At 47.0% G+C, this 20,168-nt stretch overlaps 1 protein-coding gene across 1 annotated transcript; it reads left to right on the top strand.

Moving 5' to 3' along the window:
• Nucleotides 1-20,157, top strand: znrf1 (zinc and ring finger 1). Its single transcript, XM_083667375.1, has 5 exons — nt 1-1,258; nt 10,789-10,884; nt 16,214-16,319; nt 17,099-17,186; nt 17,637-20,157. The coding sequence occupies exons 1-4, from the start codon at nt 874-876 to the stop codon at nt 17,154-17,156; spliced, it is 645 nt and encodes a 214-aa protein (XP_083523501.1). The 5' UTR covers nt 1-873; the 3' UTR covers nt 17,157-17,186; nt 17,637-20,157.
• Nucleotides 20,158-20,168: the final 11 nt, after the last annotated feature.

The following is a 20,168-nucleotide window of genomic DNA, read 5'->3' as shown; positions in this document are numbered from 1 at the left end:
TCACACTGTCGTCTGCACTTGGCAGCCGGGGGCGAGGCAGCCACACAGAAGCCGTCGTTGCTGGAAGAGAGACAACAAGGACAGTCTTTAAACCGATTCCTCGTGATTAAGAATATATAAACAGTAAGCCTATATTCCCTCTTCACACTGTCTCTACATTGTTAATCCGAGTATGCGCACTGTGCGCCTCCATTGTCTACCAGAAGCACGGAACGAGAGCGAGCGCGCGGATATGAGAGTGCAGGGGAGCGGCATACACTGACCCGATTCTCCGGGAACAGTGGAAACAAGCGGACTCGCGGACACACGTCGTTGGAAAGACAGACCGGCAGACAGACAGCAACAGTTGTCATGGCTGTGATCAGCTGAGGCAGTCCTCAAGGCACAATAATAACATTAAAGGTAGCCTACTGCGGATGAGCGCGACTGTCGGATCCGTTGTTGCGCTTTGTGCTTGTCATCATCGGCTGTTGTGATTTGGGGCAGGCTGCCCTGTCATTCGCTGTGAGGGGAGAACGTGTTGCGTTTTGCTTGTCTTTATCGGGAGGAATTGTTCAACCCCCCCCCACACCCCCATTCGTTTTACATCATCTTCTTTATCAATTATCTCGTTTTTTTTCTCGGTTGAGGTGAATCGAGACATTCGGGTCGCTCATGTTCCGGTTGGGGAGATGGGCTGTTGCGTCTGTTAGACACAGCTGCTTTAGTCAGACTTGACAACCCCGGGATTTTTTTAGCTGCCGTTTTGTGGCTGGCAAGGGGCGAGAAGACCACTGCAGACAGGCGTGTCGGGGGCGATTTTAGTGACGGCTCTCGACTCTCTGCGGAGCCCCCGTTTCAACAACCCCCACCCATTTTTCTCGGGTGCTTTGGATGGGGGGCAAGCAGAGTACGGCAGGGCGGCCCCGGGGTGCTTTTCCCGGTGTCTCGACGGATGACAGTGCAGTGCCACCCTCGGCCCACTTCGGGCACTACCGACCGAGCGGGACTATGGGGTTACGCAGCCGCTCAGTGAGTTCAGTGGCTGGCATGGGCATAGAACACAGTCCCACGGTGCCCTTCGGGTTCTATACCCCGAGAGGAACAGACTCGGACAGGGCTGGAGGGGGGTCAGGCACTAACGCTGCCCATGGTAACGGCTACCAAGAAACGGGCGGCGGGCATCACACGGACGGTATGCTCTATCTGGGATCCCGGGGGTCGTTGGCAGACACCTTGCCCCTGCACATTGCACCCCGATGGTTTAGCGCCCACAGTGGTAAGTGTCAACACCATGGTGGTGCCAACACAGCCACATCTGCACCCATGCACTGTTATTGTCAGGGCTCACAGGGACACAATGACATCAATGCAGATATCCTTAAACCTCCTTGCCATCTCATCCATGAAACTTATACTGTAGGTTGTGTGTGTGTGTGTGTGTGTGTGTGTGTGTGTGTGTGTGTGTGTGTGTATGTGTGTGTGTGTGTGTGTGTGTGTGTGTGTGTGGGTGTGTGTGTGTGTGTGTGTGTGTGTGTGTGTGTGAGTGTGTGTGTGTGTGTGTGTGTGGTGTGTGAGTGAGTGTGTTTGCATGTCTACTGTATGTGCGCTTGAGCGTGTGTGTATGTGTGTTATTGAATGTCCGACTGACTGCACGTACAGCAGTCAGGATACCTTGTTGTGAGAAATGACGCTAATAAGCCGTGTTGCCAAATCTGGCTGAGTCAATTAGCCTATGATTAGAGAAGGATGAGGGAGGGGGCAGGGAGAGGGGGGGGGGGGGGGGGGGGTTGGCCGGGGAGGGACGGCCTGGGAGTGTGTGGTTATCATCCGCTTACCTCAGACCACAATATGTCTCTGTGACTGTTACTGAGACTGACTAGGACCTGTCAGGGCTTGAGCTGCCTGCCTGCAGCAGAGCTGACTGACGACACTACCTCTGCTGGTCCCCAGGCACTCATTAACACACTGTCCCAACCAGCTCACCAACACCGCCGGCTGCCACCGGAGGGAAATAGCCAAGTCACGTCAACATCCTGGCTGTTTTTCCTGCCTTTAATCGCTAAGCGACCCTGATGTTCCTTTCATCTGAGTGAGATGCTGGCTGGCTGTGTGAGTAGGCCAGCAGATGGGCGAGCAGGCTGAGGGACTGATCAAGCTGCATCAGGTAGAGGAGAACTCAGCCCGTAAAAAAACATGGAGTCTCTCCTTAGCTCTCTGTAAAATGGTTGTTAAACATCATGGCCACAGGTGCCTCTCTTCACTGCCCTTGGGAATTTAGGTGTGTGTGTGTGTGTGTGTGTGTGGGGGGGGGGGTGTCTGTGTGTCTGTGTCTGTGTCTGTGTCTGTGTGTGTGTGTGTGTGTGTGTGTGTGTGTGTGTGTGTGTGTGTGTGTGTGTGTGTGTGTGTGTCTGTCTGTGTCTGTGTGTGTGTGCGTGTGTCAGCAGTCACAGGAAAGGACAGGTTGTCTCTTCAAGGTTTAAGTCAAGGGCTTAACAAACGAGAAGTGTGTCAGAGGGAACATGGACTATTAATGATGACTGAAAAGTAAGCTTGTTATGTATGTTGCCTCTCCTTTCAAACATACACTGCTTGATTTACATCCACTACAGTCAACTGATTGTTTGTAAACAAACACAATTAAACATTTGTTGATTGATTAGTCAAATAAATATTCTGTCAGTGCAAAGCATGAAATACAGTGCTAGAGATGCCCTGCCCTGCCCTACACACAGATCCCCTAAGATAATGGGATGTACTGAACTGTAGGCTTTGATCATTACAGATCATTGAGCCATCTGATCTTTACCGACAGGGTTATGTACCTGTCCTTTTCTCTGCCCTCAACTAAACTGTATCAATACTGTATCACAGACTGATAAGCCACATCTTATCCTGTGGCAGTGTGTCATGGCACTGTTAGATAGCCTATTGTTTGATGTATTGCCTTAACGCCACACCGTTCCTCAGCGTTGAGGTACCTAAACAGAGGCCTGAGTTCATGCGTGGTCACTGATGGACACTGTCACCAGCTCTATCTGTTGTTGCTATGCACTCCCAGATTAAAGGCCAAAGCAATCGCTCCTTTAAAAATGGTGTGGGTAATCTCCTTCCTGTGAGGGGCCAGGGTGCTCTGCTCACTCACCCATCGCAGGGTTAAGTAATCACTCACCGATGGGACGCGAGAACTGGGATCCCTCAGAGCGGAAGCAATGGAATTGTTCTCAGATTAGATAGACATTTAAGCAATCATTCACTTGCATGTACACCACCGTTTTTTATAATTGAAATGTTGATAATGATATAACATATGTGGATGCACACACACACACACACACACACACACACACACACACACACACACACACACACACACACACACACAAACACACTGTACTATACACACTGTTGTGGCTGGATTCTAGTGGCAAGTCTTTTAGGAACGATGTGATTGCAGAACATCTGTGCTGAACTGTCTGGCTGAGGGATTCAAGAATATAGGTCACTCTCTCAATTTGTTTCTGTTTCCCCTTCCCCTCACACTCTCTCTATCTCTCTCTCTCTATCTCTCTCTCTCTGTCTCTCTTCTCCCATTAGCTCAACACAGTGTACACAGACGCAGAGACACACACATGCATGCATGTACGCACACACTCACTCACTCACTCACACACTCACTCACTCACTCACTCACTCACTCACTCAGACACACACACACACACACACACACACACACACACACACACACACACACACACATACACACACACTACAGAGAATACAGGGGGTGGCTGAGGGAGGGCTTTCTGTTGCTGTGACAACCACGTTGCTTGTCACTGCTGTTTTCAAGATGCACACTTGCTTGCTTTCGCCTCGTCCGCCCCCACAACATCCTCACACTCTCACTTCCTCCACACACAGAGGACGAGAGGGGGGAGAGACAGAGAGAGACAGAGAGAGGGAGGGAGGAAGGAAGGAATAGAGAGAGAGTGAGAAAGGAGAGGCTTGACGGAGATCGAGAGAGGTCTGACAGAGAGAGAGAGAGAGAGAGAGAGAGAGAGAGAGAGAAGAGGTTCGGACATGCCAACAGGAAGACTTCCTGCCACCATGTTTCTCAGCACAGCCTCTAGTGAGTGAGTGACAGGCGACAGCCCTTTCTAATTAAAGGATGCCACAAGTGCAAACGACCGGCCAATTAGGAGGCCAGGGCCCAGGCAGAGGCAGGGGCGAGCGTTGCCATGGTGCAGAGACTAAATCCTGTCATCATACAGTGGAGACTGTCTAAAGATAAACCTTTGACTTCAGTCGCCGAGGGGGCAGTGGCCTCTTGTCATTCAACCTGACTGGTCCCGACTGGCCGGACCAGAATAAGGCCTCACCATTTCTCCACTAGCATCGCCCACTGTCAAATAAGAGGTTAGCCAACCCTGTTCACTCTGATACTCTGTTGTGTGTTGATCATATGTTTGTAAAAACCCAGTAATGTCATATTAGGTTGAATCAGAAAAAGACCAGCACTCACTCTGTTGACTTTCTATTTCTAGTCCATGTCCATGACTAATTACACATCACACAAACGTTTTGGCATAGCATGTGAATGGGTGTGTGTGTGTGTGTGTGTGTGTGTGTGTGTGTGTGTGTGTGTGTGTGTGTGTGCGTGTGTGTATATGAGTGTGAGCAAACTTCACACATCCCTAAGGCCTGGTTTAGGAGGAGCTCCATCCCCACTGACATAAACACTCACTGCCACAGACAGTTACTGTAAAATATGACTTTACCACCATGTGTCTACTGTGTCATGTCTTTGTCTACTGTCTTCACTGCGATGCAGTCTAAGAGAGGGAACTTCTGTAAATATCTGAGTGATGGTTGATTTATTTTGTTTGTTTGTGAAGAATAAACAAGTCTGCGAGCAAGAATTCCCTCCTCAGAGGACAATAATTTGTTCTGTTCTTATCCTATTCTATTCTATTCTATTCACTGAAATTCTAGTAAACAGCCTCCCAGTACTTAGAGCAAAGTAACAGATTCTGTTTCTTTCTCCCGTTAATAATACCCCTGTTTCTCTCTCTCCATCTCTCTCTCTCTCTCTCTCCCACACAATACACCCCACTGCCCTGTCCGCCACCTCTCTCTCCCACTCCCACTCGACCCCCTGTCTCACCTGTATCTCAGGCCACATTACCTCCTGCAATTACAGAGCTTTACTGAACAAAACAATAGGTCAGTATGTCTCCCTCACAGCCCCATCCTGCTCACTCCATCCCCCCCTCCTCTTCCCCCCCGCCCTCGCTTTCTCTCTCTCTCTCTCTCTCTCTCTCTCTCTCTCTCTCTCTCTCTCTCTCTCTCTCTCTCTCTTACCTCTCTCATTCAGCCGTTACCATGGAAACTGCTGTTCTTTCCGGTAAGGTAAAGAGTTGTCTGAGTTGAGTTGAGTTGGATGTGATGTAATCGTTTTGCCGTCCGTCCATGTATGGGCATCATGTCCTTTATTCCTGTACAAACAGGTTCCCTAGACATGTTTAAACAATCACCGTTTAGATGAACATCCAGCTGAGACACCTGGACAGTACAGGTACACAGCTGAGACAGGACCATGTTGTTCCACACAAGAGGACTTATTTGATAGTGACACCAAACACGCAAGAAGACTTGATGTGATGATGGGTTATAGTGACTCCCTTCACCAACAGGTAGCCCATCATGCGTTATTTAGCGTTTTCCATTAAAACGTCTGATTATCATAAGTCCTCGTAATGCTCATAAAGGACTTATTATCATCCATTTTGGGTCAGTTGGGTCAGATGATCAATTGTTTTGTAAACCATTACAAGGCCTCAAACTAATGATAATGCATTATATAATATGGTGAATATCGTGATTTTTAAATAAACATAGAATGTCGGTGACTGAAACAAGGAAGGTGTGTGTTGTTCCTGAGCAGCGGTGCGAAGGCTGTGTAGACAGCAGGGTATTACTGAGGGTTGTTTAGCTGTTGATTGGTGCTGGAGGCTCCAGACTCCCCATCTGTAGCTTTATTGATATCTTATCCTTCCATGTCTCTGTGTGTGTATATCTGTCTGTCTGTCTGTCTGTCTGTCTGTCTGTCTGTTCATAAAAGCTGAACCCTCTCACTGCTGTGTCACTGTGTTTACGTCTTGATCGTGTCTACTGCTCTCTTTCGCCCTTTCGCCCCTCCATCTCTCTCCTGATCTCTCACTCCCCCCCTCTCTCACTCCCCCCCTCTCTCCCTCTCTCCCCCTCTCTCACTCTCCCCCTCTCTTCCTCTCCCCCTCTCTCCCTCTCCCCCTCTCTCCCTCTCTCCCTCTCTCCCTCTCTCCCTCTCCCTCTCCCCCTCTCTCCCTCTCTCCCTCTCTCCCTCTCTCCCTCTCTCCTCCGCGCATGTTAGATACCATTCCTCATTCCCTTCGGTGCATTACAATGAGCCCTTCTCTGATTTCTACCTCCACTAAGCATCCACTGCTCTATCATTCCACTGCTCTTCCCTCCATCTCTCTCTCCTTCTCTTTCCTTCATCTCTCCATTGGTCCACTGCTCTTCCCTCCGTATCTCTCTCAGTCCCCCATCTGATTCAAACCCTCCATCTCTCCATCTCTACCCTCCATCCCTCTACCACTCTCCCTTTCTCTCCCCATCTCTCTTCCTCTCTGTGATTCTCTTAGAAAAGGCTGCTACCTTAGAATGCCATACGAAAAACCTCCTGGATGCAAGGAGATATGATGTTATTGACTAGACTGGTATGGTATGTTAATCTTGCTTCTGTACCTCAAGTCATTCTGGAGAAGAAGTCATTTCTTAACCTGATGACGCATCCATTTATTCCAGAGAATTCCATTAGCTTGCTCACTTAGAACACTGCTGGCTTGGAACCATGAACTACTCAAATTATCTTCAATTTTTTTTTTTGGTCTAAATATTTATGTAATTGAACTTTATGTGATTGAAATATTTATGGGATTGAGTGATGAACTGTTTTTGTTTGGTCTGACCTAACCCAGAGCTCAGACATTTGCGTGAAGGTTGAATATAAGACTTGATGTTTCAATCTATTGATTCAGTGTTAATGTTGTTTACGAACCCATTATCCTCCCCACCATTAGTTTGATTTAACCTCATTCAGGGTGCTGTTCTTAGCTCTCTACTCCTTTTCTGTTGGTTGACTTGCAGATCCATCTCTTTTATCTTTTTGTTTGCAATTAACACTTTAGCACAGTAATTTGCACTCCTGAAGGATTGATGTTGTTTGGGAACACCTAAAAGAGCTGGTGTTGCTTCCCCTCACACACACACACGTGCGCGCACGCGCACGCACACGCACACACACACATGCACACTCACACACACACACACACACTCACAGAGAGAAGAGGGAGCAGCCAGTGAGAGCTAGTGATATTGAGGGGGCTGGATGCTGGTGGCCACTCATGGACATTTCATGAGCTGCCTAGACACAGAGCTTTTTGTAGGATTTGAATTCTTTATCATTGACCCATGGGGACAGGGGCAAGATTGCCGAGGTATCATGAAATATGCATGTAGCAGAGATTGAGTAGTCGGCTCTGGGTTGAAGAATGTGTCTGCTTTGAGTGCGTGTGTGTATGTGTGTGTGTGTGTGTGTGTGTGTGTGTGTGTGTGTGTGTGTGTGTGTGTGTGTGTGTGTGTGTGTGTGTGTGTGTGTGTGTGGGTGTGTCATATACAGTGGAAGGAGTGCGTGTGTAGGGTCGTTCTCATGGACACTTAACCAAACACACAGTGTTATGGCTCTGTTTTACCTCACTGTAGAAACACAGAGGCCTTAGCGTGCCCTCTGGTTAGCTGTTACAATGCCTATTGGTTAGTATGAGCTTAGCATGCATTTTCTTCTTAGCATGGTTGCCGGTTAGCAAGGGCTTAGTCCTCATCTGCTAGCGTGGTGGAAGCCTGACATGTGATACCAGCCGGGGCTTAGCATGTCCACTGATACAGCAGGCTGCCGAACAATGTGTTGATGTTTTACATGTGACAATAAGTACCTACACTGTAATTACATGTACCTACACATTTACTGTAACCACTGCAGAACATAAATACTGATGGGATGAAACACTTATGTGAAGTGAGAGTCGATATCGTTGTGTGAAGTAACATTGTGGTTATATTATTATTAATTATACATGAGTCTTGGCCTCTTTAATTGGATGATTGTTAATGGGTTTTATTTTCAGTTGTGGCTGCTAGTCATATTGAACATCCTAGTGTGTTGATTATGTAGTGTGTTGATTATGTAGTGTGTTGATTATGTAGTGTGTTGATTATCTGCCACTGTGAATAATTTGTTTCAAGTGTGGTTTGGTGAGGTGCCAGCAGCATGTATACGACACACACACACACACACTCACACTCGCACTCACACGCACACACGCACACACACACACACACACACACACACACACACACACACACACACACACACACACACTGTGTTCCCAGTAAGAATATCTTTATTTATTTATATCATGGTGCAGTCTTGTTTGTTATAATTTATTTTTGTCCCTGTTTGACCTCACAGTTTCCAGGAACACATTTAATCCCTGATGAATTATTGTAAGAGTTCCTATCGCTACTGCGGTGAACAGGGTTTTTTTTTTTCGACTGCTCTCTACAACAGTGGACATCTAAGATAACAGACAATGTAAACATATAGGCTTTAAGTGTCATTGACTGCTCATGTCCAAGTTGAAGACACACACACAAGCAGAGCCTTAAATGCAGTTAGAGAAAATTGGCCAGTGTGTGTGTGAATGCAGGAAGAGAAATTGGTTTATTTTTATCCCATTTCATGGGAACTGGATAAGGTCCAGTTCCACAGTATTTATAATATGAACGCCAATGTTTACTCTTGGAGTAATTCTACAGACTAGGGGTTATGTTGGGAAATGAAATGGTCTAATTGAAATGATCAGTGGGTTATTGTCTCCAGATCTGATTGTGTCTACCGTACCTCAAATCCTACTGTACACAGCCATCTCTTGTTACATAGTTCCAGAGAACGTCTGAACTCTCTTACCTTTCTCCTGCACCTCTTTTTTCACTCATTTCTTCCATCCCTCTCTCCTTCTGTCCCTAAGGAGTGGCTGAAAATAGCAGCCAGGGGAAAAGTGGGTCAGCTGCCATGGGGGGGGGTGTGTAGGTAGAGGGGCTGGGTGACGATGGTTGGGGGGCCTTCAGTTTACAGACTAGCTCGTCTACCCTGGTCGTTCCTCCCTCTCATCTATCTTTCTGTCATCCCTTTTTCACACTTGTCTTCCAAGCTCCTCCCTCACTCTCTCGGTCTCTAACTTCAACTCTGGGCCCCCCTCCGCCTCTCCTCGTCTTTTCATCTTTTTCCATCTCTCCATCTCTGCCTCTCCGCATCCCTTCATTCTTCCACCTCTCATCCCTCCATCATGAATAGGAACAGCTAAACAACTTATTTGGCTACGTTGTTACAGTGGACAATACAACCAGCTGATTTTGGCATGATTGAGTTGGTTTTCTGGGAACAAACGGAACAAAGTGATCCCAAGGCTAAATGGTTTCATTGTGGCTAATGTGATAATGGCCTACTGCTGTGTATCAGGACTGGGGAGCAGACAGCTCTATGCTAATGATACAAATGATTTGGCAATGCCAGCAAAACATGACTGTCTGTTGGACAGGACATATTTCTATTGAGATGTTTGATAACATTGAACCCTCCTGTACCAGACCTGGGTTCAAATAGGTTGAGTTCTCTTTCTAATAATGTTGCAGTGCTAAGCCTGTCCTGAAAGTTACACACATCCCTCACTGTCACTCAGAATAGGTGATCGTGTCAGGTCTGTCTATCACATTTCTACCTGCACCACTTTGAGGACTGCTTTACCATACTTAGATTAAGTCTAGTCCGAGACAAAAAAAAACATTTTTCACCATCGAAGGTGTGATTTAGTCCAGGACTAAGGCTTAATCTGTGACGGGGGAAACTGCTCCTGAACGCTTCACCCTCCTGAACGCACCCCTGGTGTTTGTATTAGCAGCACTGAAGGCTCATGATGCGAAACTCAACTCATGTGGCCAGAGAAACCCCGCCAGGAGTTGATCTAATCTATCGTTGTGTGCTCTAGTCTGTGCTAATACTGGAGAACGCACACAGCTAACCCACACTGCCTCAGAGAGACAGCTAAGATAGGGCTTTGCACAAGTCATGTCTCATCATGTTTGTGATAGGATATACGTAAGCAACAGACTTGCGCAAAGACTTGGCTCACGCTGTGTCACATACAGTAGCTTTTATCAAAATGGAAGAACTTATCATGAATCCCATGTTCAACGTTTTTACAGATAATGATGCTTTATGTTTTGTCCATGATGGGATACATCGAAGAGGGGATTCATCTTTATTAATGAGGGACTGTAGGTTACTTTGTCAAGGCAACTCATTTGACAAAGAGAGACAATGGTTTGATACAATACAATACAATCTTTATCTCCCCATTTTTCAACGGACATTATGATTTTGCAGTCACAGTGCCCAACCCGAGACACATACTGTACACATACTGCACATACACACACACACACACACACACACACACACACACACACACACACACACACACACACACACACACACACACACACACACACACGTATCAATGACAGGCTGGGAGCAGCACAGTGTTCGCCTCGGTGCAGTGCCCCTGGAACAGTGCAGGGGTTAAGTACCTTGGTTCTTAAGTGTTGGTTCTCCGGTCTAATTCTAACCAATCCTCTGTCTCTTCTCCTCAGGGTTCAAGTGTCCTGTCTGCTCCAAGTCTGTGGCATCCAATGAGATGGAGGTGCACTTCATCATGTGTCTAAGCAAGCCCCGCCTCTCCTACAACGGTGAGACACGTCCCTTTACCAGTCCATACCCACAGACCTAGGATCAGATTACCTACCCCGACGATTAACCTTAACCATGAGGTGGGGGGAAATATCTGACCCTGCTGTATCACTGGGGGAAACTTATACCTACAGTACATAACCATGGGCCTCCTCTTTGCATTCTTCACTTAATTAGTTTCTCCAATTTCTCCTTTCTCTCTCTCTCTCTCTCTCTCTCTCTCTCTCTCTCTCTCTCTACTTATATGATGTCTGACATGGGGAACATGGCAGTGAACTCTGAAAGTCTCTCTAGTAAACTGTATGAGGAACCAGGGTCATTGTGCTGGTGCATTTATTTACACCCTCCATCAATCCATTGTACCTGTCTGTCTGTCTGTCTGTCTGTCTGTCTGTCTGTCTGTCTGTCTGTCTGTCTGTTGGAGAACCTCTACCTGGCAGAACAATGGTTCATAATGTACCCAATGCTTCACTGTAGCTGCTTGCCTTGTACGTACAGTAACATAACTACTGCATCTCAACAAGGATCTATGTGGACTATAGTATTACAGCAGTCAAATACATGTGTGCTATTACTGATTATGGATTCTTACATGGTTGTGTTTTCATCCTCCTGTATATAGATTGTGAGAGTCAGTATCAACATGGATACTGTGATGCCATGTGCTCAGAACAGTCTTTGATACCACCATTCCCCATTCCATTCCATGCAATGAACCCGTCCTCCGATTTTTCTCCCTACACCAGCCTCCACTGAGTACAGTATTGTGTTTGATTCAGGATACTGGAGTGACACAGCAGCTACTCAATCCACTTTAAGAACACTGTATGAGATGCAGATGTATTCCCTCACAATCCCAGTTGTACTAAATGTTTGGGTTGTGTGAGATGAAGCGAGGATTACAGTACATTCAAATTGTGTGAGAGGTAAATGTATGTTCAGGTATATGTGTGTTGAAACATATTGGAAATATTGCTGTGACCTTGACTCACCTCGTCACCAACGTTTGGGGCTCAACAACCTACCTCAGGGATAGGTGTTGAACAAGGGATATGTTCCCAGCGACACAGGGCCTTACAGGCGCTTGCTGCTCTCCTTTCTCTGTGGTCCCTGATTGACAGCCGGGCACGGCTGGCTGAGATACAGTAGCAGCCCTCCCGCTCTGAGTGCCAGCTTCCTGTCTGAGTGACAGTATCCTGTCTTGAGTGACAGCTGTCTCTCTCAGGCCCGCTCCTGGGCTGAAGGTGAACCTGGGGGGTTGGGGGGGGGCAGGTAGTTCATTTCAAGGCCAGGGAATGTGTTCAGCAAGGCAGGAGGGAATTTACATAGAAATACAGTATACTGTATAGAATAGACATTCCTTATCTGACATGTACGGCAAGGAATGTCTGGTAAGGTAATGTTAGCTGACTATTCATCATAGCATTTTGATCTGCAATGTTCAGCTCATGTATGTTTTTAATCATCTGAAAACTCACAGTGGAAAGATGAGTGAGGGGAGGAACTGAAAAGGGACTTGGGTAGAAAGCGACTGAGACAGCGAGGCAAAGGAACGAGAGAAACTGAAAGAAGAAGACGGAGTAGAGAGTGATACAGTGATGACTGATAGAGAGAAAGTGGGGAGAACGGTTAGAGGAGAAATATCCTTGCCTGCAACTCTTCTTTTTCTATTGGTTTTTCCCTGTCCTGTCACTCTTTATTTATAACACATTCACTCTCTCCCAGGAACACTGTCCCCATCTCTCTGTCTCTCTGTCTGTCTGTCTGTCTGTCTGTCTCTCACTCTCGCACTCTGTTTCTCTCTCTCTCTCTCTCTCTCTCTCTCTCTCTGCAATCCCCTGAGTTAGTGACACAGAGGGACAGGACTGCGGCTTATCTTATTTCCCAGAATGCTCTGTGGTCTATTGTCAATCAGCTGGGCCCACTGACTGTCACACATCAGCAGATCTCCTCTCTGCGAGGCCAACCTACCTCCACTCACACACACAGTTATTCCCGGCCAATGCTGGCTGTGTGGGTTTGTGTGTGTGTGTGGGTGTGTTTGTGTGTGTGTGTGTGTGTGTGTGTGTGTGTGTGTGTGTGTATGTGTGTGTGCGTGCATGCGTGTGTGTGCGTGTGTGTGTGTGTGTGCACGCGTGTGTGTGATATTGGTTGAACCCCTATATTATTGTTTAGCCTGTGGTCTGTAGAGGTGCTTATCCCTGTGAACTCCAGTCTACCCCAGCCTCTATTGATCTACTCTGCTCCAGGATAAACAAGACGCCACGGCAGTTACTGATACACACAGAAAATGCATCTATTAACATGAGGTTGTCAAGTACACAGGCACGCGCGCATGCATACACACACACACACACACACACACACACACACACACACACACACATACACACATACGCACACACACACGCACACGTAAACACACACGCGCGCGTGCATAGTTATAGCAGTGTATTAACAGGGGGTCAGATACAGTGGCAACACAGGGGTAGGAGCAGCAGCAGCAGTGTCATATCCCGACATCTAGACATATCTCGATTGAATGCTGCATTCATTTCACACTGATAAACTCCTTCCCCTCTTGCCTCTCATCTACATTTTTCCATGTGCATGCTGTGTGTTTACTGCCAATGGAAAATTGGCATTTTCCCCATTCACATCAATTAAGAGTAAAGCATGGTTCGTTCCCTCTGTGTCCTCCAAACTACTGTAGCAGGCGGCAATGACCCGAGCTGTTCTCTCTCTCTCTCTCCCCCCCCCCCCCCCTCTGTCTCCCTCTCTCTCTCTCTCTCTCTCTCTCTCTCTCTCTCTGGCTATATTTAACCACAGGTATTAAAATATCATCATGCAAAGTCGTAGCCTAAAAATGATACACTGGTCAGCTCACGTGGACTGGGTATACCTATCTCTGTCCCTCACTCTCACACTCACACTTACATTTCTACTCAAACTGAGGAGAGCGCACACACACACATGCACACACACACACACACACACACACACACACACACACACACACCTATTATTAAACAACCTACCACAAACAGTCACAAACATGCAAACATGCTCTGCTCCCCTGAAAGGCCTGGAGACACACATATGTTTCACAGCAAAGACCCTCAGTCCGTCCATGTGCACATGTCATGCATGAGACACTAACACGTTTCCTCACCTGTCTCCCCTCTGCGGCTGGATAATGCGGCGCTGTTGAAGTCATAGCTGCCTAAGAGGATAACAAGCTGAGGAGGGGGTCTTATTGTTTCTAGGCAGGGGTGTGTAAAGGGAACAGCTGGGTCTCGATTTAGTGGGGACCAGTTTTGAAGATTGAGGGTGATTTGGGAGGTAGAGAGGGGGATTCTGGAACTGGGCGGGGAGTTAAGCTGATTTACAGTCAGAGCATATGTCTTGTGTCTGTCTAACTCCATCTCACGCTGTCTTCTCCTCCCTTCACCTCGTCTGCCCTACATTCTCTCTCTCTTTTTCTTTTTCTTTCTCTCTCTCTCTCTCTCTTTCTTTCTCTCTCTCTCTTTCTCTCTCTCTCTCTCTCTCTTTCTCTCTCTCTTCTCTCTCTGTTCTTTGTTCTCCTGGCTGCTCAGTGCTAACAATGTTTACCTGAGGATTAGTCTTGCGTAGCCATACCTCCAAATCACGCTGTTCTCACACCTCCTTCGGAGGTCTGGAGAATTTTAGTTTGGCCGATCTGACTAGGATTGAACTGGATGGAGCGATGGGATGGAACATAGCAAGAACCCTCCCCCTACATGCCTGTAGAATGGTTGCTTGTTGTTATGCATGTTGTCATTTCCGACCTGGTAGGACTATTTTGCAGAGAGTTGTTGCCTATGCTAGCTTGCAACATTGAAGAAAATGGAAGAAAACCTGATGGAAAAAACATAATTCTATTTTTTTAGAGCTCCACCCAAGCATGGTATTTTTGTGGGCGAGGGTTTTCAAATGGGTTCAAACTGATTTCAAACAATTAAAACAGGTTTCTACTACAAACAGGTTTTAGCTACTTTCTGTAAAGGATTTCCCCAGGCTTTCCAAACTAGGAAAGCCTGGTCTCAACAAGGTCATCTGGGGATCAACCGATCAAATGCTTTGTGAAAGAGTGTCCAGCAACAACAACAACAACAACGACACACACACACACACACACACACACACACACACACACACACACACACACACACACACACACACACAGGTGTTTCCAGGAGAAACAGTGAAAGGATGTGGTCTCTTTGCTCTGACACTCTGCAGCAATTCCTAACCTATGAAAAAAGCAAAAACTGTTTTACTGGAAACCACTTCTTAGACGAACACACACTGTTCCAACATGTGTGTGTGTGTGCATGAGTGCGTGCGTGCGTGCGTGTGCATGCGCGTGTGCGTGTGTGTGTGTGTGTGTGTGTGTGTGTGTGTGTGTGTGTGTGTGTGTGTGTGTGTGTGGTGTGTGTGTGTTCAACTGAGTCATATCTGGGGTATGAGTTAACAAGTCTGTTCCTGCAGTTCACCTCTCTCAACAGACAGAATACTGGGTGTTTCATTACCAGCTCACACACATGGACTACAGCATAAAACAGATACAGACAGGGCTCAATACAGAGGTCATGAAAGTACAATAGTTGAGTGCTTTGTTTAACCTTGGAGTTTGCACTATTATTGGGGCTATTTAATCTGTTCCACTGTACCTGGCTAAATCAAGTGCAGCTCAAGTATTTGAAAGTATTTGACAAGAGTATGAATTTGACCCAGGCCAGGTCTGCAGCAGTGTATTCCAGTCTCCTGGTTTGGGGAGTGACTGAGGTACTAGATACTAACGAAGGTACTACCAGTAGGCCATGGTGGTCCTATAGGTGCCCTATAGGGAGGTGGTGGTACAGGTTCCCTGTCTGACACTGTAAAACCTCTGCATCATACAGCACTGCTCCTGCTCCAGACTCCAGACTGTGCTCTCTCAGTGCTGCCCCCTGCTGTTTGTTTGTTGACACAGCACCCAGGCCTCCCTCTGCTCTGACGCACTGACAGTGTTCCATTTGACTTGAACACAGCTGGGTTTCCTCTACTCTGATTATATTGTGTCGTCTCTGTTCTGTTTGTCAAGTATAGTCGTGCTGACTTTTGGTTTAGGTTTAGGGTAACATTTATTCAACATGGCAAGATCTTCTCTTGCCATTTTTGTGTGATGTCGTTGCCGGCTACTCACTGATGTACTATTGTTGTTCTGTGTGTGTGTGTGTGTGTGTGTGTGTGTGTGTGTGTGTGTGTGTGTGTGTGTGTGTGTGTGTGTGTGTGTGTGTGTGTGTGTGTGTGTGTGAACCACAGATGATGTTCTGGCGAGGGATGCGGGGGAGTGTGTGATCTGTCTGGAGGATCTGCAGCAGGGAGACACCATCGCCAGACTGCCGTGCCTCTGCATATATCACAAAAGGTGAGTGAGAGAGAGAGAGACGCCCGCCTCCGCTCCACTGTAACCCTGGCTGTACCTGGACACACCTACACTCACAGGACTATCACACAGTTACACACACACCTCTGGATGAGTCCTCTCTAGATGAATCATACTCAGGGAGGACAATAGAGTCTGAGTGATTAGTCAGAGAGATATGCGCAGTCACTGCTACGATGGTACGCTATACTCTAAGATTGTGGAACCCCGTTTTGGTTCTAGGTTGAACCTTTTTTTCTAAGAGTGTGAGGGGGAGGTTGTGTAAGAGAACAGAGTTGCACGTCTGAGGAATCATTTCAAACTCAAGGAGTCGACAGTCTGCATATAGATATACTGCATACTGATGTTCACGACCAATCTTCCGCCGTAGATTGAAGACCCATCTCTTCAGGCTACATCTTAACTGTCCCTCTTAAAGACCTCTTCATCCCCACTACCCCCCTGTACAAGTTTCTCTCCTGTAAAAAAAATTAAAAAAGAATTTTTAAAAAGTAATTCTTCCTTCTTCTAGCGTTGTGACTGCCAATAGCCCCTGGTCCTACCATAGATTACTTGTTCTTATGATGACTGATGGATAGATGATTCACTTACTTAGATGAATGTATTTGTTGTAAGTCGCTTTGGATAAAGGCGTCTGCTAAATGCCATAAATGTAAATGTAAAATGTAGATAGGATAAAGCAGTATGCTGCTACTGTACCACGGATAAAACCACCTCATATCTGAAAGTCTTCACACCATGTTTTCGGCTTCCTTCTCCAGCTGTATAGACTCCTGGTTTGAGATCAATCGGTCCTGCCCTGAGCACCCCTCCGACTGACCTCTGTGCCCTCTCTTACTACTGTGGAAGGTGAGACACTCAGGCACACACACACACACACACACACACACACACACACACACACACACACACACACACACTCACACTCTGCCCTTTCACACAGGGGACTCAGAAGTACCTGTAAGACAGGGAGATGCTGACAAACCACACACCATTACAATGACTCACTCACTCTGAAACTAACACCATACCACAAACTAAAAAGCATACATCACGGTTAGTGCTTACTTGCGTCACTTACTGTACCACAAATATACACTGCACATTACCAGTACACACATCATTAGGTCCATTCTCATTGGAACTGAAATAGCTGACATACTCAGCCAGTCAGGGTGAACTGATGTACAATGGTACAGTATGAGTCAGACATTGAAAATAACCTCATCAACTCTCCATGTCTTTCTATTTTGGACTTCAGTTGAATATCTCTCCTCCATTCCTCTCTCCATCTCTCAGGGCACTCTATGGTCCTAACGTGGATATCTGGACACTGATGTAACCAAAAAAAAAGAAAACAATCAATCAAAACAACCTATCTATCAATTGATCAATCTATCAAGAGAATTCCTAGCAGACTGAACCAAAAGAATCAACATCAAGCTAACACTGTCACTTCCACTTACATAACAGAACCCCCCTCCCTCCCTGCTTCCCCCCTCCTCCCTCCTCCAGCCCTCCATCCTTAGAGACTGCTAACTGCCAGTCCTGTCCAGTCCAGGCTCCCCATCTCTAGGCTCCCCCACCCAGGGAGGCTGACGGCCCCCCAGAAAAGCTACCCCAGCCAGGCCCCCCCCCCCCTCCCAGGCAGCCAGTTGCCTCACCACATGCTCTGTGCTACTCTGACCTCCCGCCAACTACCCTCCATTTTGGATCCAAAGTCTGGCTTGGTGCCCTGTCAATCATCTGTGTCCAGCCCTCCCATGGCCTTATTGAAGGAGAAGATGAGGGTGACGATGAAGAGGACGAGGAGGAAGAGGAAGTAGAGGATGATGATGACGATGATGATGATGATGATGATGAAGAGGACAAGGAGGAGGGATAGGGCTGAATGCAAATAGCATGCCAGGGCAAAGTTGACTACTAGGAGGTTGTCTCTGTATTAGACTGAAGGCTTCCCCCAATCACAAAAGTTACAGTAGCACCCACCCACTCATTCTAGAACTAGACAGAGTCCCATGTGCTTCTCTCTGTCTTGGCTTGGAGGTGGTGGGAGTAGTCTGGGCTGGGTCTGGGTCAGATCTTGGGCCGATCTGGGCTTGGTCTGGGTCGGGTCTGAGGGGGAGGTCCATGCTTGGTCTGTGTTTGTGTGGATGTTTGTGTGGGAGGTGTCAGGGGGTGTAGTTTACGCTTCTATATGTGTTGGGGCAGTAACAATGTCAGTGAGACTACACTTGTTCTGTGTGTGTGCGCGTGTGTGTGTGTGCGTGCCGTGCATGTGTGTGTGTGCGTGCCTGTGTGTGTGTGCGCATGTGCGCGTACATGTGTGTGTGCTTGTGTGTCGTGGGGGACAGTTGAGGGTCGTTGGTTTACGTTTTTCTATGTGCTCGGACAGGGAGGGTGTCAGTCAGTCAACATACATGTAGTGTGTTTGAGTTTGAGGTGATGATGATGATGATGATGATGATGATAATGCCATTGCTGTCATGTGAGCGCCTGATGATTGACTAAGTGGTCAGATGGAAGTCTGGGACTATTCTGTGTGTCGGTCTGTGTTTGAAATGTTTACAATCTAGGTGTCCATTTCCCTTGTATGACTTTGTTATTTCTCCTTTTTTTTGCTGATGTTTACAGTTAAAAACAGATTACATGACACTCTATTCTCCTTGTTTTTATCTGCCAGGTGTTTGCTGTGATGGCGAGACACTGATCATAAATTTGTCATTTCCCTGTGGGAGCCGTGTGCGTGTGTGCGTGTGCGTGTGCGTGTGCGTGTGTGCGTGTGTGCGTGTGTGCGTGTGTGCGTGTGTGCGTGTGTGCGTGTGTGCGTGTGTGCGTGTGTGCGTGTGTGCGTGTGTGTGTGTGTGTGTGTGTGTGTGTGTGTGTGTTGCCTCTTGGTCTATGCTACTGTCTGTTCCCCACATGTTTTCCTGCTGAAATAGGTCAGGTCATTTCTGGTTACGTTGACAATGTTCACAACCCATGAACCCAGACACCACAGTCACATTGTCGAGCTATAACGCGGTTATTTATTCATATTTAACAAGATTTTGTTTGTCCAATAATGTGCAAAACAGTAAACATCTCACGTTTACTCCTCAGAACGCCTCTAATATATAAAGAATAACCTAGGACGATGATTCTGAAAACATAGAAAACAACAAACAAAACAACAACGCTGAACAAATGGGTGAATAACATTTTTCTTTTGTTCATTTGTGCTAGATGAAAATATAGACGGTAAATATGTACAGTAGTACTCAGCAGGGTTCTCTGCTCCATACCTGTGGATGTGGGCGCTACAGATCCACTCATCAACCAAGCTTCTCAGAGCAGGCAACACAGAGGATACCACTGGTCAGCTCTGATATAGAGTATACTATATAACAAGGGCCCTGTCCAGACACAACCCCTAGCCTACTACCACCCTGGACATGTGCGCACTGTAGGTCTGAAAGGATTGGATAAGCAACAGGGTGAAGGTTCAACCTCACCTATCAGAGAGTGAGGTTGAGTGACTACCATTTTGCTTGTACCTATGTAGACCTTTCAGGTATAGACTGGTGGTACCTGGGAGGCAGGGGTGAGGGTTGTTTCTGGACCAGGCCAGTTAGTGTCTCCTGCTGACTGTAGCCCCGCCCTCCACTCTAACTGTAGCCCCGCCCTCCACTCTAAGGGCCATATACCTTCCATTTCTTGCTTTATTTCATTTACTGTTTTTTTGATGAGTTTATTTTTTTCCAAGGATATGGATGTGAGTGGATGCCTGCTTTTGGAGGTACCAACTAATTGTCTGACAATTTTGATGTGCAATCTGTGGGATGAGTAATG

The sequence above is a fragment of the Argentina silus genome (assembly GCF_951799395.1).
Source record: "Argentina silus genome assembly, chromosome: 3".
Taxonomy (NCBI): Eukaryota; Metazoa; Chordata; class Actinopteri; order Argentiniformes; family Argentinidae; genus Argentina; species Argentina silus.
This window is presented reverse-complemented; position numbering and strand designations above follow the sequence as displayed.

What these genes read in the sequence shown, in the direction of transcription:
- znrf1 (XM_083667375.1), top strand. Translation starts at nt 874, where the DNA reads ATGGGGGGCAAGCAGAGTACGGCAGGGCGGCCCCGGGGTGCTTTTCCC. An exon ending in ATGGTTTAGCGCCCACAGTG is followed by an intron (nt 1,259 to 10,788) that starts GTAAGTGTCAAC and finishes TCTTCTCCTCAG; the next exon opens with GGTTCAAGTGTCCTGTCTGC. An exon ending in GCCCCGCCTCTCCTACAACG is followed by an intron (nt 10,885 to 16,213) that starts GTGAGACACGTC and finishes TGTGAACCACAG; the next exon opens with ATGATGTTCTGGCGAGGGAT.